The sequence below is a fragment of the Carlito syrichta genome, unplaced genomic scaffold (assembly GCF_000164805.1).
Source record: "Carlito syrichta isolate Samal-C Ts95f unplaced genomic scaffold, Tarsius_syrichta-2.0.1 Scaffold311833, whole genome shotgun sequence".
Taxonomy (NCBI): domain Eukaryota; kingdom Metazoa; phylum Chordata; class Mammalia; order Primates; family Tarsiidae; genus Carlito; species Carlito syrichta.
Window position 1 is genome coordinate 271,921 of NW_007255929.1, and position 17,796 is coordinate 289,716.

At 36.6% G+C, this 17,796-nt stretch overlaps 1 protein-coding gene across 2 annotated transcripts in view; it reads right to left on the minus strand.

Moving 5' to 3' along the window:
- The window catches only part of ADGRG7 (adhesion G protein-coupled receptor G7), a 71,480-nt gene that overhangs the window by 4,085 nt on the left and 49,599 nt on the right, over positions 1-17,796 (minus strand). For both annotated transcript variants that reach the window (XM_008069150.1, XM_021718111.1), the window contains 4 exons: positions 14,691-15,034; positions 13,894-13,990; positions 8,527-8,682; positions 5,334-5,490 (listed from right to left, as the gene is read on the minus strand). In XM_008069150.1, coding sequence (XP_008067341.1) covers positions 5,334-5,490; positions 8,527-8,682; positions 13,894-13,990; positions 14,691-15,034 — 754 coding nt within the window. The remainder of the gene's footprint in view (positions 1-5,333; positions 5,491-8,526; positions 8,683-13,893; positions 13,991-14,690; positions 15,035-17,796) is intronic.

Below are 17,796 nucleotides of genomic sequence, written 5' to 3' on the forward strand. Positions count from 1 at the left end.
CCCAAGTTAATTTGTACTTCGCATGTCATGGCATCTAAAGAAAAATTATCATCTAGGAAAGTCCTCATTAATATCTGTCAACTATTCACTAAAGAATTACTCAAAAAATGCTATATTAATGAAAGATTTATTAAAATAAGAAAAAAATAATAAGACATTCCAATATAAAAGAATTGGAAAAAGCATTGAAACCTTTTAAACCTAAAGTGAAGTATAAGAAAGATGTAATTAATACAATTATCAAATATAATCTATATATTATAAATATTTTTTAAAAGAAAATAGTGTAGACATTATAATTTAACAACAACATGAAAAATTTTAAATTGTACCAACAAAACCGTTAGGCAAGAAGCAGCTAAAGAATGTTAAAATTATTACCTCAAAAGAAAAGATATTAGTGCATACTGCTTTACTCTGGAAGTTGGAAATTGTAGTAATATTTAAGAGTACAATTAATATAATTTAAAATAGAATGAAATGTTCCAAAAAGAAAAAGTTATGTTAAAAGATAATTTATGTAACATAACATATAAAACTAAGGAGACCATGATGGATGGATGTGGAAAAAGAAAATAAGATTACAGAATAAGCATAAACATTTTAATTTTGGTAGCTAATATTTGGCTAAATAGCCAAAAGCTTAACTTTTTAAATAAAATTTTTAAAATTATGAGAAAATTATTAAATCTATATATGTGGAGTCTAAAAAGAGATAATTCAAAAGCAAAATGATGAGGAAACTTAAAAATAAAAGAATTAGTATAAATAAGTTAGATAAAACAAAATAAAAAAATTAGAAACTGCTACATTAATATATAGAAAAATCAGATGTCAAGACAAAATGGGACCAAGAGAGACTTGTAATATTGATGATAGGTATAATGCATCATAAATATGCAACTTCCATAAATTTCCAGGACTATGTTAATACAGCATTGACTCATATAAAGACAAACAGCTAAATGTTAAAAGAAAAATTAATAGAAAAATAAGAATAAAGGTTTTACATGCTTCTCTCAGTCTTTGATGAACAAGTTAAAGGTAAATGAGCTTTTGTAAAAAATACTTTGAAAACAAAAGTTATCAATGACCTTTAAAAAGTATGACCTTTAAAAGGTATCGTTAGGAGGTAATCCCAATAAATACCAAAATTGGAAATTCTCAAAAAGTTAGAACATTCATGTGGCTTTGGAATTATTTTCTTGCCTCTGTGGTCTGGAGCTTAAAAGGAGTGAACTTTCAGAAAGAACCTCCTTTCCTTGTGCTGTGCAGGTATTTCAGTGATAATGTCTATTTGCACAGATGATCCTGGAATGGTATGAGTACTATAAGAGAAGAGTATTCCATTATACAGTAGTTTAAGGAATTCTGCCAGCTCAGAAAAGATAAGACTCCATACTTCAGACAGTAAAGTCCTTATAGCATATTTCATCAGAGCAAAAAGCAATGTTCACTATGGGAGAAGGCATAGAGTAAGGAGCACAAAGAGAAATTCTGATTCCAAGATTTATTTCAATAATGCCCCTAGCCAGGCGTGGTGGCTCACACCTGCTATCACAACACTTTGGAGGCTGAGGCGAAAGGATTGCCTGAGCCCAAGAGCTTGAGACCAGCCTAGGCAACATGACGAGACATTGTCTCTACAATAAATAAAAAAATTAGCCAGGTGTGGCGGCGCAGATCTGTAGTCCCAGCTACTTGGAAGGCTGAGGAGGAAGGATCGCACGAGACCAGCAGGTCAAGGTTGTGCTAGCTGTGAGCATGCCACTGCCCTCCAGCCTGGGTGACAGAGTGAGACTCTGACTAAATAATAATAACAATAGCAATAACAATAACAATAATGCATTCCTGTCTTATTTAAAATTTGGCACCCCTCATACATAATGCATAAATACAAAATTTAGAAGAAACAAAACTCTCTGATTTCAAACATAACTGTTTTTATTTTTATTCACTATTTTGTTTTATCTTTATCACTATTTTTATGATGATGAAAATCAGACGGTGACCATAATATAAATGTTCAGCTTTGTAGAATGACTTCCAAAGGGAAAAAAAAAAAAAAATATATATATATATATACACACATAACGTATTTTCAGATTTTAAAATAAAGTGTGAATGAAGTGTTTTTTAAAGGGCCTATGATTAAATATATCCTTGAGATAAGACTCAAGAAATAAAAACATCTTCAGTCATACGTAAAATTATGCCACAAAAATAACATAAAATTCTGCTACTATCAAATCAGTAACAACTATCAATTCTAGATACAAAATCTTTTAAAACCTACCTGTAAATATTGGAGGACAACCAAAAACAGTCTAAAACTGAAAAGGGAGTTTATATTTGAAGAAAGGGACCAACACTGGGTAGGTTTCCTGTTTTGTTTTATTTTGTTTTTAATATCTTTTAGCCTGAAGGCTGGCACTGTTCAGCCCTACTAAGAGAGACTAAACCTAGAGCTATTAGACTGAATAACCTAATTGGGTTCTTATTAGATTGAAGTACCAGAAGACAGGGTTTAGGACAACCACAGCAGCTAGAAACAAAGGAAGAATATCCGGGAAAGGAGGAAGCAGAGAGGAGGAGCTTCAGAGTCTGTTTATAATCTCTGCCCAGATCTATTACTGACCCCCGAATTGTGTATGAATAGGGAAGAATCTAAAAAAGTCCAACTAAGGTTAAAAGAACTAAACAGAAATTGCAGCTGTCCACCCAAGGGAAGACAAGGTTTTCAGTTTTAGCCCAGCTAAATTAATTGTCTGCTAAGCCCAATCTTGATAGGATTATAACAAAATGCAGAGTTGTTACAGTGCATTGTTTATAATGTCCAAGAAACAGTAAAAATAACAAGACATGAAAAATCAGGAAAACATAACCCACCCTAAATTTAAAAAGGCTATCAATGGAGATTGACCAAAATGACCCAGATATTAGATTTAGCAGACAAGGATTTAATAGTGCCATTATAATGTGCTATTAAGTATGTAAAGAAAAATACACTTTTAATAAGTAAACAGGAAACATCAGCAGAATTAAAAATGATTATTAAACTAAAAAATATCTAAAATATCACTGGATAAGCTTAACAGCAGACTGAAGATAATTGAATAGTCATTGACCTTTTGGAGAGATCACTGGAATAATTCAATCCAGTGAAGAGCAAGAGGAAAGAATGAGAAAAATGAACAGAGCTCAGGAATCTGTGGGTCAAAATCAAATGGACTAGCATACAAGTAACTGGACTCCCAGAAAATGAGAAGAGAGAGAATGAGGGGGAAGCTATTTGAAAAAATAATGGTGAAAAATTTCTCAAGTTTGGTAGAAGATACAAATTAACAGGTTCTAGAAGCTCAGCAATCCCAAGCAGAATAAATGCAAAGAAAATAATACCTAGGCATATCATAGTCAAAATACTGAACATCAAAGAGAAAATCCTGAAAGCAATCAGAGAAAAATAACACATTATATACAGGAAAAAAATGAAGATGAAAGACTGAGAATCTCATTAGAAAATGGAGCCAGTTTGTAAAATTGCTTCTTCAGAATGCTTCTGTCAGCCCAGAATTCTATTTCTAGTAAAAATACCCTTCAAGAATGAAAGTGTGACACTGCTAGGGGAAGGAAGGAGGGAGGAGGAAGGAGGTCATGTGGCAACACACTGGCAATACCTGGTCCACTATCAGGGGAGAGAGGGCCAGCTAGAAGCCCAGACTTCACTTGCATATGGCCTACTTACATAGTAAATCCCCACTTGTACCTCACAACTGTAAAACAAATTTCTTTAAAAAGAATGAAAGCATGATAAAGACAATATCAGATAAATTAAAACAGAAGATTTGTCACCAGATGACATATATTCCAAAGGAGTATTTCTAGGCTGAAGGGAAACGATACAAAATGGAAATTCAGATCTTTAGAAAGGAACAAAAAACCTGCAACTGGTAAATAGTTGACTGAATATAAGAGAACTTTTTCTCTTGAATTCCTTAAAATACATGTCTGTTTAAAGCAAAAATAATAACATTGCATAATAGGATTTATAGTGTATGCAGATGTAATACATGAGAAAACTATAACACAAGGGAAGAGAGGATGATAAATGTTACAAGATTCTTTTACTGGCAGTGGTAAAATATTAGCTCTAAGTTGACTATGAAAAGTCAAAGATATATAATATAATTTACCCCTAAAATGCAAAATATTGCTTAATAACTAAAATATAAATTAAAATAAAATCTTAATAATATTAAGTTTATTTCAAGTAGGCAGGAAAGGAGGAACAGAGGAATAAGACAGAAAACAAATAGTACAATGGTAGACAAAAATTAACCGATATCAAAAAATACATTATCTAAATGGACTTGCACTCTAATTAAATCTTTTTACTAAAGATTTAATAAACATTTAATTAAAAGACAGAGATTGTCAGAATGAATAAAAAGGTAAGACTCATATTTGCTGTCCACATGATACTTATATAAAGACATAGATGGACTATAAGTAAATGGTTGAAAATATATTTATTATGTAACCGTTATGCATCAGAAAGCTGGATATCAGATAAAGTAGCTTTATGACAAAAAAAAAGTACCTTTGGAAATAATGAAACTTTTTCATCTAAATGATAAAAGAGTCAATTCATTCAGAAGACATAACAATCATAAGTGTATATGCATCTAATAGTGGAAAATCAAAATATGTGATGTAAAAATTGATAGAATTAGGGAAATAAATACACAAATTTATGATTATATATAGAAAGTTTAACACTCCTCCTTCAGCAATTGAGAAAGCAAGACAAAAATATTGGTAAGAACAGAAAATTTTTATAATGTTAACTTCACTTTGACATTACTAACATTTTTAGAACACTGTATCCTAATACAGAATACATACTTTTTTTCAAGGGTTAATGTTTTGTTTACCAAGATAGACCAAATGTTAAGCCATAAAACCAGACTCAATAAATTTTAAAGAATTGAAGAAAAAACTTCAGCCAACACCACAGGGGTCCAGGCTCTAGCAATAACTGCAACATTTTCCATCACCCATGGTAAGGAGCTTCCATGAGCCTGTTGCATGGGAGAAAAGGAAAGGAGGTGTCTCCTGATCCAGCTGCTTGACAAAAATCTCTCCTACTTGGAGAAGAGGGACTAATGTAGCCCAACCCTAGTGCAATTATATTCTATGATCTCCATCTCAGGAAAGGACGTAATAGGTAAGCCATAAAGAGCTTCCCTTTGTTTTCCCACTAAGCAAGGTGCAGGTTGATATCATATCCACCACTGTGTAGTCTGCTACTTTCAGACTATCCCACACCATACCTGAGTAGTGTTGAAAAGACAGAACATGTAGCTGAAGATGATCCTGATGTTATCATTATCAATTAGCATTAAGAATGCCAGAATCCAGGTAATTCCAAAAACAACTGCCACAGAAAATGTGCTAAAAATCTTCTTTAGGAATGAAACATTTCTTGTGCTGGGTCAAAAAAAGCAAGAAAGAAAATATGGTTTATTAGGGTTTTACTTATTAATATCATTATTACTCTCCTGTTTATTATTTTTCTCAGACTCTACCTTGAGAGAATACTCTCCTATTTAGAATGCATATTTACCTGCCCATATACATTGTTCATTTAACAATATTATGCCTCGGGTAGAAAAATGACGCTAGACTTTGTTACTCTGGATAAAATCTCATTTATCAGGTTTTATCAAAGAACACATCGATGCTTGTATAAAAGCTCAGGCAAAAACAATTCCTTAGTACTACTGCAGGCAAATTTCAAGAATCAACTTTTTCATTGGAATGGAAATTTAATTTAATGTAATTTAGTGATGAGCTAGTGAGGAATTCCTTTTTTTTTTTTTGCATCTGGGAGCTTCCTCCCCTGCCTTGAGTAGGTGTAGGAAAGGTTTATTAGATGCAGAGCAATCTTCTTCCTCTCATAGAAAGTCTATACCCCTGGAATTTTGGGCTTGGCCATGTGACTTACTTTGAACAGTGAAACATAGCAAATGTCACAAGCAGAGATTTGAAAACATTTGGTCATTAGAGTTTGTCTTTCCTCACTGATCTGTAGAACCCTGAGACCATGATGTTAGGAAGCCTGGGATGGTCTAATGGGGGTTGAGAGACATGTGGAACAGAAATGAGCTTTCCCAAATAAGCAGTTGCTTCTAAGACCAACTAACCACCAATCACCATGAAAGCGAATCATCTTGGATCACCTATCAGCATTCAAGCCAGCCAAAATCAAACAACTACCCAGCCAACACTCAAATTTATGATAAATAATAAATATTTGTCACTCTAAACCATCAAGTTTTGGGGTGATTTGTTGTGTAACTAACTAATACACGGAAGAAAATTTGTTAAGCAAGTAAATTGTTGCCGGGCTCGGTGGCTCAGTCTGTAATCCCGTGCCTTTGGGAGGCTGAGGTGGGTGGATTGACTGAGCCCTCGGGTTCGCGACCCGCCTGGGCAGCAAGACCTCATCTCTACAATAAATTTTTTTAAAAAATCAGCCAGGCATGGTAGTGCATGCCTGTAATTCCGGCTACTCGGAAGGCTGAGGCGGAAGGATCGCCGGAGCCCAGCAGGTCGAGGCTGCGGTGGCCAGGAGCGGCCACTGCACTCCAGTCTGGACGACAGAGTGAGACTCCAACTCAAAAAAAAAAAAAATTGTTGCATGCTTTTCACCATTAACTAGGACGATTTAAGAACCATGGGCTACCAATCGAAATTTAGAAATACAAATTTAGTTGGAATCTGTGGCCAAAAATTGATATTGTCTTGTATAAAGAAAATATATCCTAATTTGCAATTCAGCAAAGAAATTTTCACCAAGGTTTTTCTGCATTGCTACTAAACATAGCTTTTAATGTTTATCCGTGATAATATTTTCCCACATTTCTCCTTAATGTGAATTATCTTTCCTATAGGAAAAATGATATTTACCCTTGATCTGTAAAGGAAGTGAGTGGTGAGCAAGCGAGTGAAGCTTTATCTGTATTTACAGCCGCTCCCCGTCACTGGCATTACCACCCAAGCTCCACCTCCTGTCAGATCAGCAGCGGTATTAGGTTCTCATAGGAGTGCAGACCGTATTGTGAACTGTGCATGCAAAGAATCAAGGTTGTGTGCTCCTTATGGGAATCTAATGCCTGGTGATCTGAGGTGGTGATGCTAGTGCTAGGGAGCGACTGAAAATACAGATTAAAATTAACACTGCACATTCCCCCCTCCACCCCGTCCATGGAAAGATTGTCTTCAACAAAACTGGTCACGGGTGCCAAAAAGGTTAGGGACCGCTGCTGTAAAGTACTATTTAAGTTTATATTCCCACTAATGATGGTGGTTTTCACTCACCTGTTTACTAAGCAGATCCATTTATGAGCTTACTATAAGCTCACAGATGTGCTTGTGTTTAATAAGTCTATAATATGAGCAGAATCTGGTAGAATTAAATCTGGTAGAATTAACTCATAGCCTCATTGGCATGTGTTCTAACAATTTGTGCTACGGAGATGGAACTGAGGGGGATGGGGTATACATGTCTAATAATTTCTGTTCTTTGTCTCTCTGTATATAAGGAATGGCAATGAAAATGCTTTTTGGAGCCAGAAAGTTTATAATAGGAGAGAAACAGTCTGGACGGGAACTGGCAAACGAGAAAGCACATGCCCCATCTGCAAGCAACATGGACTCAGTCTTGCCAGATGAACCACTTTTTTTCAAGATAAAATCCAGTTCTTAAGTAAAATATCCAAATTTGTACATGTTTGCCACTAATTAAAAACATTTAAAGCCACTGTGCAATTCAAACAATACATGTAAAATATAGCCAACATGTTTTGTAAAATGAAAGTGTAGGTACAAGCATCTCTTCACAACCCTCTCATTTCTTTAATTAATGATTTGAATATTTGGAGTCAGGGAAGAAAATTTTTTCTCAAAATCTTTGGGTTTCATTTTTAGTTGAGTTTATATAATACTAAGCTATAGCATGTAATGCAGTATATCCACATTGTAGTGCAGTCTTCCCTGGGTATCTGCAAGAGATTGTTTCCAGGACCCTCTTGGATACCAAAATCCATAGATGCTCAAGTTCCTTATACAAAATGGCATAGTGTTTGCATATATCCATGCCCATCTCCCACATATACTTTAAAGTTCCTCTAGATTGTTTATAACACCAAATAGAATGTAAATACTATGTAAATAGTTGTTATACTATATATTTTTTATTATTGCTTTGTTATTTTTTAATGTTTTTTTTTTCCCAAATATTTTTGATACTTGCTTTGTTGAATCTATGGATATGGAAACCAAAGAGACTGAGGGTCACCTGCACTGGTATTAGAAAGTAAGATCCACTTTCTGAACCAAAACTTAACAGGAACTCGCTCCTGCAAACTACATACCCCTCCAAGAACTATACATGTATTATGGTGCCATATTATGTGCCGGATGAGTCTGGCCTGGTGGTTTCCTACTCTTTAGGAGTCTTACCTTGTCAGATTCTGGTTACTCTTCCACAGCACTTTGATTGTGATTTTAATAAATATAGCAAAATTGCTGATGAGGATAATGGCTACAGGTATGATGAATGACCACAACAATGGACTTTTTGTATAATTATTTTCTTCTGGAGTTGCCAGCCAGCAGCTGTGAAGAAAAAATAAATTATTTCAGCAGACTAAGAAAGGTAGGCATTCTGGTTTACTTGTGCTACTCACATTTTGATAGTCACTTGTCTAAAAGTCAACTCCCTTTGCATCTTACACAGTTGAGATGACTTTCAAGAATTTAACCCACTAGAAAAGTGAAAGGAATTGATTTAACTCTTTTTTTCTAAAAGCTAATATGAGTTAGTAGAAAGGAAATGGGATTTTGAGTCTGGTATCTTGAATTTAAAGGTCACTCTTGTCACTTATGAGGTGTCTGGTTTTAGGCAAGTTATTGTTTTGAATTTTGGATAAGCATATCCAGATGCTTCAAAATGTGAAAGGTACAAATGGTCATAAAGGGACAAGATTCCCTTCTACATCTGTCTCCAGTCACCACCTTTCAATCAATGTCTCTTGTGTATCCTTCCAGATTTAGGCTGTGCATACACAACAAATGCATATTTTTCTGATTTTTATACAAATGGTAACATAATACATGCTTCTATGCCTAAGTTAACAATATGTCTTGGAGACCTTCCTATATCAGGATATAAAATGTGCCCTCATTATTCTTTACAGCTGCATATTAGTCTATTATTTTGATATAACTTTAGACAATCTCCTATTGATGGACATTTTTAAAGTATTTATATATGAAAAGAATTTGAGAAAGTTATTAAAGCTTGTTGTACCTGTTTTGGGTTTTTTTGATAGTGTAAGTGGTGTTTTGGTTTTTTTTTTGGTTTTTTCCACCTGAGGTGAGACTAATAGTAACCACCTCCTGCCATTGTCGAATGAATGAATGAATTAATTTAATAAGTATTTACAGAGTGGACACTTTTTTAGACACCAAAGTATTAGCAGTGAACAAAATAAAGATTCCTTCTCTAGTGGGTTTTTATTCTAGTACAGAGGAATAGGGAAAACAAATTTTTAAAATATATGTCAGAGGGTGACAAATACTATGGAAAAAATAATAACACAGGTAATGAGAGTAGAAATTATATATGTGGGAGGGGGTGGGGTTCTTTTATTCTTTCATTAGAGTGGTTAGGAAAAACCTTGTGGAAAAAAGTGATATTTGAGCAAGACCTGAAGTATGAGAAGAGGAAGGGAGTTCCAGGCAGAGGCTACATCAAGTGCAAAGGCCCTGAGAGAGCTTAAACAATATCAGAGGCAAGTGTGGCTGAACCAGACAGAGTAAGTGGATGGAGTTTGAGAAAAGATACAAATTATCTAGGAGCTTTGTAGGTAATTGTCTGTGCTCTGATCTGTCTTGAGCTTTAAAAGCATTATCTAGGTGCAGTGATGAAAAAAGAGTATGTGCAAAAGTAGAAAACAGCTAGAAGTCTATTGCAATAATCTAAATAGCTTGGGTCGGGAGAGGAGATGCTAAGAAGTAGTCTAATTCCAGTGGGCACAGTGGCACAAGCCTATAATTCCAGCACTTCAGAAGACTGAGGCAGGAGGATCGCTCGAGCCCAGGAGTTTGAAACCAGCCTGGGCAGCATAGCGAAACCTCATCTCTACAAAAAAAAAAAAAAAAAATTAGCTGGGCATGGTGGTGCAAGCCTATAGTCCCAGCTACTCACAATGCTGAGGTGGAAGGATCACCTGAGTCCAGGAGTTTGAGGCTGCCATGAGCCATGATCATCGTGATCATGCCACTGCACTCCAGTCTGGGTGGCAGAGTGAGACACCGACTGAAAAAAAAGTCTAATTCCAGACATATTTCCAAGCAAAGCAAAAGGATTTATTGATGGGTGGGATGTAGGAGAATTAAGGATGACCAAATCTGAGCACATCGAAGGATGGAGTTCCCATTGACTGCAGTGAGGAAGACAATGAGATGAGGGGGTATGGGAGGGAAGATGAGGAAAGTTTATTAGACAGTTGAGTGGAAATGCCAGGTAGGCAGTTAGGTAGTACCAAAATAGTGTGAGAAGCCCTGGCACCTATTTGGCATTCAATTAATGTTTTGTTTTATTTTCCTTGGAGGTAAAACACCACTATTATACATGCCAAAGGATTTTTAAATTGTTTTGTGTTGAAATATTGTTATCTAAATAATTAGAAATCATATTTCAAATTCAAATGACCTAGGAGGAAACTAAGATAAAGTTCAATTCTCTATAATGAGTTTAAAAGTGAAAAGGCATGCCTGCCTCTAGCAAATAGAATAAGTCCATCCCCACATAAAACAATGAGAGTAAGCAAAGTTTATCTTAGGGACTTCTAGCTTACCTTGTCTTTCATCTGTGACTGGGGACAACCTTCCTGCCACCTCCCACCTCACAACCCTACTCAGAGAAGAAATAGGAGGGAAGTTGGCTAAGAATTTCATGAGATTCTGCTGAGACTACTTTCAAGTCTCTAGAAGCCTCTTTGAAAAGCCTGGGCAACTTGGTGAGACCTCATCTCTACAATAAATTTTAAAAAATTAGCTTGGTGTGGTAGCGCACGCCTGTAATTCCAGCTACTCGGAAGGCTGAGGTGGAAGGATCGCCGGAGCCCAGCAGGTCGAGGCTGCGGTGGCCGGGAGCGGCCACTGCACTCCAGTCTGGGTGACAGAGTGAGACTCCAACACACAAAAAAAAAAAGAAAACAAAGTGAGTGGCCATTAAAATATTTCAATGAAGAATATGGCCCCGTTTCTTATCCAGGCAGCCTTGAGAAGCAAAGTTAAAAACGGAGGAAAGGAAAGAGGAAAAAAATATGAACAATCCAACTCGATTGGATAAAGGCAGACTTATAGTGTATGACACTATGAGACAAGCATATGAGCCTCAGGCTATTTAAACTTTAGAAAATACAATTCCTGGTCATTACTATTTGGGGTGTGTGTGTGTGTGTGTGTGTGTGTACATGGATACAATGTCAGTTATCTCACACCAATACGGAAACCTGGAAGGAAAACATGCTTGTGTTTCCCTGCCTCACTCCCTCTATGCTTTGAACTTCTTGGAGCAAGAGGCAGTCATGCTGGATTTGCTCTCATGACACCCTCCTGCCTTTGTTATTCTGAATTGAATAACTAAGATTTTGAGAAGTAGACTGCTAAAGAGAGACATGGACCCCACAGTGAGAACTAACCCTTGTAGTTATGGAGAGAGATTTCGAGAAAGGAAATTGGAGAGTCCCACAGTAGAGGTTGATCTGATAAACAGCTACGGACCTGAGGTCTGGAGAGCATCATCAGTGGACACAGATAAAAAGTTTAACTCCTGGGTGAGAACATGGGAAAAACACAGCTTCAGCATACATACCTAAGTATACACTTGAAAAATTTTCCCCCAGTGCGTTATAATTGCCACGATTACCTCAACCCTTCAGGAATGTCTGAAACAGCCCATATGGTGGTGGTACAGAGAATCAGGGAATAGAGCATTAAAGAGGAGGTAGCCTGCCCTGCTTTCACCCCATAACTGGGTCCCTGCAGAGATATCCAATACATCAGGGAACTGGGTCAAGGGTTTCAGGTACAACTGGCAAAGCTCGGAGCCGTGGCAGGAGAGCACAAGATACCGAGGAACAACTGCTGGGAGGATAACTCAGGAAAACCAAAACTTTCTCTCCTCATTCTCCATATATCCTGAAGAAGGTGGCTCTTGATGCCGTGTGTATAGGTAGGGATACAGGAGCCCAAGATAAGGCAGATATTCATGTTACACATTCTTTCCTCTCTTCCTAGTTTCTCTTACTATCAGTCGCTTAGTGTCTTCCCCAACATCTAACACTGTATTCAGGAAAGGATCTGCTCTTAATTATTTATAGCTCAGTGTGAATATATTAATGTCCAGGAGCTTCTTTCTTCTGAAGGCTTTTGTGGGAGTGAGTCTGGCCCTGTGCCTAGGTTAGGGTAGGATATTAATCATGAAATGTGAAGTGAATTACCTTTCCCATGAGATACTTTCATCTTAGGTATCTCTAGTTAGATAACTCTAACTGTAGGATTAAAATTTAAAAACATAAAAATATATTTAACCATAATTAAACAGAAAGAAAATAGTGTCTGGGAATATAGAATTAACCTAGCCACCAGCTCCCTAGTCTATGTAGTTGGACATGATCAACTCTGGGAAAGAGGTCAGTTGCCTGACACCACAGCCTTCCCTTGGGTGTTCTTGTCCATTTCCAAGAGTTTTGTTTTCTTTTGGAGTGTGTTTGAAACTGAAAGTGGAATCTGGGGATAAGAATAGTTGGATTTATAAAATGAGAAGGGAAGATAAATTAAAGAGCAGTTGTCATTTGGTGGCAGAAATACCTACAAAGAGTTGAGTCTCGGTTCAGCCGTGCTTTCCTCTCTCCTTCCCCACAAAAAAAGCAAACACCATACCCTTAGAGAGAAAATAGTGTCTGGGAATATGAAATTAACCATTATAAACAGCTAATCACCCACACTGGAGTCACAAGAAAAATTTGTTATGTGTAACAAATCATCGCAAAATGTTCATTATTAATTGTATCAACATAGAATGGGCTCATACAAATGATATATGGATATATGGATAGTTGCTTTTCAAGTTATTCAATGTTTTTACACTTGTTTGACCCCTCAAAGTAGCCCCAGAGCAGGTTATTGTTATTCCCTTTTTTTTTTTTGAGTTGGAGTCTCACTCTGTCGCCCAGACTGGAGTGCAGTGGCCGCTTCTGGCCACTGCAGCCTCGACCTGCTGGGCTCTGGTGATCCTTCCACCTCAGCCTTCCAAGTAGCTGGAGCCACAGGTGCGCGCTCCCATGCCCGGCTAATTTTTTGATTTATTGTAGAGATGAGGTCTCGCTGCCCAGGAGGGTCTCGAACCCGTGGGCTCAGGCAATCCACTCACCTCAGCCTCCCAAGGCACAGGATTAGAGGTTGAGCTACCAAGCCCGGCTATTATTCCCTTTTTTTAGATAAGAAAACTGACATAGAGGCTTACTAAGGTTCATACTTACTGTGTCATGACTTTCAGACTTAATGAAAAAGACAAAGCGAACATAAGAAAGTTCAGATTTATAAATATAAAAGGTGATTACTTGCTTTACCAAAAAATTTATTAGAGGACCTTTCCATGTCACCACATTTAAAATATGTGTTCTTTGAAAATTTGAAATACCTACCACTAAATGTGACAAAAATGCATATATACAGTGACATTCAGAGTCAATATCACTGAATATTTACACTTTTATATCATAGAAATGGACATTTAAAAAAATATAAACTCACAATTCCTCTTGTCGATAGTCTAGCTCCCATTGTGAACCACTCCTGTTCTGAGAATAAATAATTCCCACTGTCATAGCCACAACAATAGCTGGGACTCCTATGTGATAAAGAAAGGCACAGAATTAATAATTTACCCAGGACTTGGATTAAATATAAAAGACCGTGAATGAATTATACATACGACCATCTTCAGGATATATTGTTCTTTCTGCTACAGATAATATACTAAACAACTCTTCAGATGCAGATTGACAGTGGACATAAATTTTCTGTGTTTCCTTTCCCTTTTAGTGTCCCAATCCTATATACTATTTCTGATTTCTTTGTAACTCTTACCACGATTTCCAATCTTAAATGGCATAGTTCCTCTTTCACTTGAATATATTTAAATTTAGTTTTCCCTTAAACAATTCTTCCTTTGCTGGACCTCAATAAATTTTTCCAATAATTTTTTTTAAAGAGTCACTGACTGTCTTTCTTGAAACATTTATTCTGAAGTAGCTTGAAGTTAATTGTTTGTGGTCTAACTCGCAGATCAAATTAATAAAAAGAGATGTTCAAGGAAATTAACATCTTTATGTTAGTTTATGATGTACAAAAGCACACCTGCCTTGGTCACATCTGCCACCTTCCCTGGAGTCTAAGCTACTAGAGAGAAAGTATTCTTAGTGATCACTATATTTACTCGCTTTCCTGCCTCAGGCCCTAGTACGGTTAGGTCTTTAATAGTTGTGTGTTTAAATAAAATGATTTCAACAAAATTAAATTCCTCAGTAAGTGGAGATGCAAACACTTACCCCATCCAATTAGTGAGATGAAAAGAATAAAATGTTGGGGAAGAGGCTTCATGGTCCTGATTAGAAGGAAGTAGAGTTGAGCAGCACTAAGTCCATTCCAGGTAAATGTCACTAACAGAAAATAGTGCAGTAAGGCAGCAACCGCAGTGCATGTGGGATTCGGGTGGTTCTGAATGTCACTTTCAGGCATCTCATTATTGTTAAAGTCAATATTCTTGTCATCATCACTTGTCTCCAAGTTCTTGTTGGAGTTTTCAATTCCAAACAGAAAGAGAAGGTTGAAAATCAATATGGATGTGCACAGACTGACCAATACCCAGGTCACTGAGGTTTTCCTGACTTTCCTGAAAAATAAATAAAGATTTTAAAATTAAATGAAAGCAAAAAGACAGTTGCCAAAAATCAACTCCAGTGAAACCGTGAGGAATCAAACAAGTATTATTATCCAATGTAAAATTCAGCTCATAGTTCAGTGGAACCAGCTGGTAAATCTCCCTTCCCAATTACATCAGAAAATCATACTCTCATTTCCACAAAGAACTGAGCTGGAGGAAACAAGTCAATGCATCCTTTCTTGAAACTGATCAAAAGGGATAGGTAATTTCCAAAGATGGCCCCAGTGAACCCTACTTCTGAAAGTTATGCCCTTTGTGGACCCCTCACAGGGGCCTGGCCTGTACCTTGAATTAACTGTTAGAATGTAACAGAAGTCCTGGCTGCCAGGGACAACATGCATTAGACACAGTAGGGCCAAGGACCTGCGATAATCTTATGGCCCACAACAATGTTTTAACTTCTTCAAAAGTTAGAAGGAAAAAAAAAAGAATCTTTAGGTCAAAGAACATTAGCATAGCTTTATACCAATGCTGTCATAAAATATAAATTTTAATCTTTTTACTCAAGAAAGGTCCCACAAAGGAGATAGTGCCTACAGCCCACAAAAGTCATCACATGGCCTTCCTGGCAGTTTTCCCTTTTGGGCTCCTGGGAGCTCTGAGCCACCATGAAAAAAGTTCAGTCACAGGGAAATGCTCTGAGACTGTATGTAGAGGGGAAAAGATCCAGCTGTCCCAGCATCCTGGGTGAGCCTATTGGCCCAGTACCCATCTGACTGCAGTCTCATGGGAGATTCCAGCAAGTCCGGTAGAAGAACCATGCATCTGAGTCTAGTCAAAATCATTACAATGTTAAATTAAGTCTCGCCTAAAGTTGCCTCCCTACATATTTTAGGTTCAGCTTAAAGGTTTCTCTGTGCATAGTGAACTGTAGCCTAAATGGATGTAACCTATCTTGTGCCAATTAACAAGTTTCAGTCAATCAGAGGAAGCCAACTGTTCAAACCAGGTTCAATCTGCCTGTAACCAATCTGCCTGATTCTGTACGGCACTTTGGTTTTCTGAAGGTCATTTTCCCTGCTGTGTCCATGAACCGTCCTCCACCACAGGGCTGTGCCGGAGTGTCTCTGAATCTGCTATGATTCTGGGAGCTGCCTGACTCACAAATCACTCTTTGCTCAATTAAACTCTGCTAAGGTTTTTCTTTTAATAGAGATGATAAATTGTTGCTTTAAGCTGGTAAGTTTTAAACACAGCTCTAGCTAATAAGTTCTACTCTAGATTTGCAAGCATATACAAGGCCATCTGTAGAAGAAGAAACTCTAAATTGATTTTTTTTAATTTCATAATAGAAAACTACTGCATACTCATCTTTGAATGTAGAGAAAAAGTCTCTTAAGTATTCAAACGTAATTTATTTTTAAAACTCATTTTAGTCATTTTAAAACAATAAGGGCAATTATAATTGTTAAATAATTTTACATAACATAATGTAATAAGTTTAAAACAAAATTACATAATATTTGGCCTACTTTACATTAAAAAGTGAGCCTTCCATGAACATTTTAAATTAGGAAAAAATATTTTAAATTTGTTTCATAGCCTATTGCTACTAACACTATGCTTTATAATTTGAACAGACTGATGATTTCTATCTCTTTGAATGCCTTGTACCCAACAAAATTCCACACGTGTCTTTTCTGCAAGACTTCTCAGAATTCTATTTCCATCACGTATCTCCCCAGGACTAATGTTCCAAGGAGCATACCTGGGGAAATGCTTGCTGATTGTCAAATGGTCAAGATGTTCTGTACAGTCCTTTTATTGGAAAACATGCCCAAGGACTGTTCCTCCATTTGAAGAAATAATTTCTGTGTAGACAACCAAGTGCTCTTTAGAACTGTTTTTTTTTTCTTCTCATATTTACCAGCATTCAAAGAGATAGAAAAAGACCAGCTTTTTCTCTGATTTTGTCTGCAGGTTGGTCTTGTTTATAAGTAAGGCAGAGTGTGTGTGTGTATGTGTGTGTATGTGTGTGTGTGTGTGTGTGTGTGTGTGTGTGTGTGTGTGTCATGTATATGTTCTGTGCTGGCCCACACTTGCATCTTCAGATCGGCAGAGAACAAAATATTTTTCCAAATAAGGTTGATCTCAAATGTAAAGCATTATATTCTCTCTTTGTACATATATTATTTTCCCTGTTGTTTAAAGGCAGATATATCCTTGTACCGCCTTTAATGACATTTTACAGTTCTGTGTATACTATGGCAGACAGGTCATTACTAATGAAAGTTATAAAATCTCTACTCACTACCACCTACAGCCTTCTGGATTTTTTAGATTACAAGGCATTCAAAGAGATAGAAATCATCAGTCTGTTCAAATTATAAAGCATAGTGTTATTTGTGTGCATTTTTTAGCCATTCCAGGCCCAGGGTCTTTCTCTGTAAAATGAGTACGTTGAGCTCCATCTCTAATTTCCTTTTAGTTCAAAACAACTGGGTTCTGACGAGAATGCACAGAGTAAATTATACCAGGATAGCAATTTCTCTTATGAGAAGAGCCCACTTCCCCTCTTACCTGGTGACAATCTGAAATATAATTGTGAGTGCCAGACCAGTAATAGACAGTGTACATCCAATGACGGATAAGTAATCAAGTGATTTAGGATACTGATAATTCTTTTTGAAAGCCTGAAAAATAAATTGACTCATATTTTAAAATAATCATTCCTGAAATGTCAATGAATGCCAACATCACAAGAAGTTACA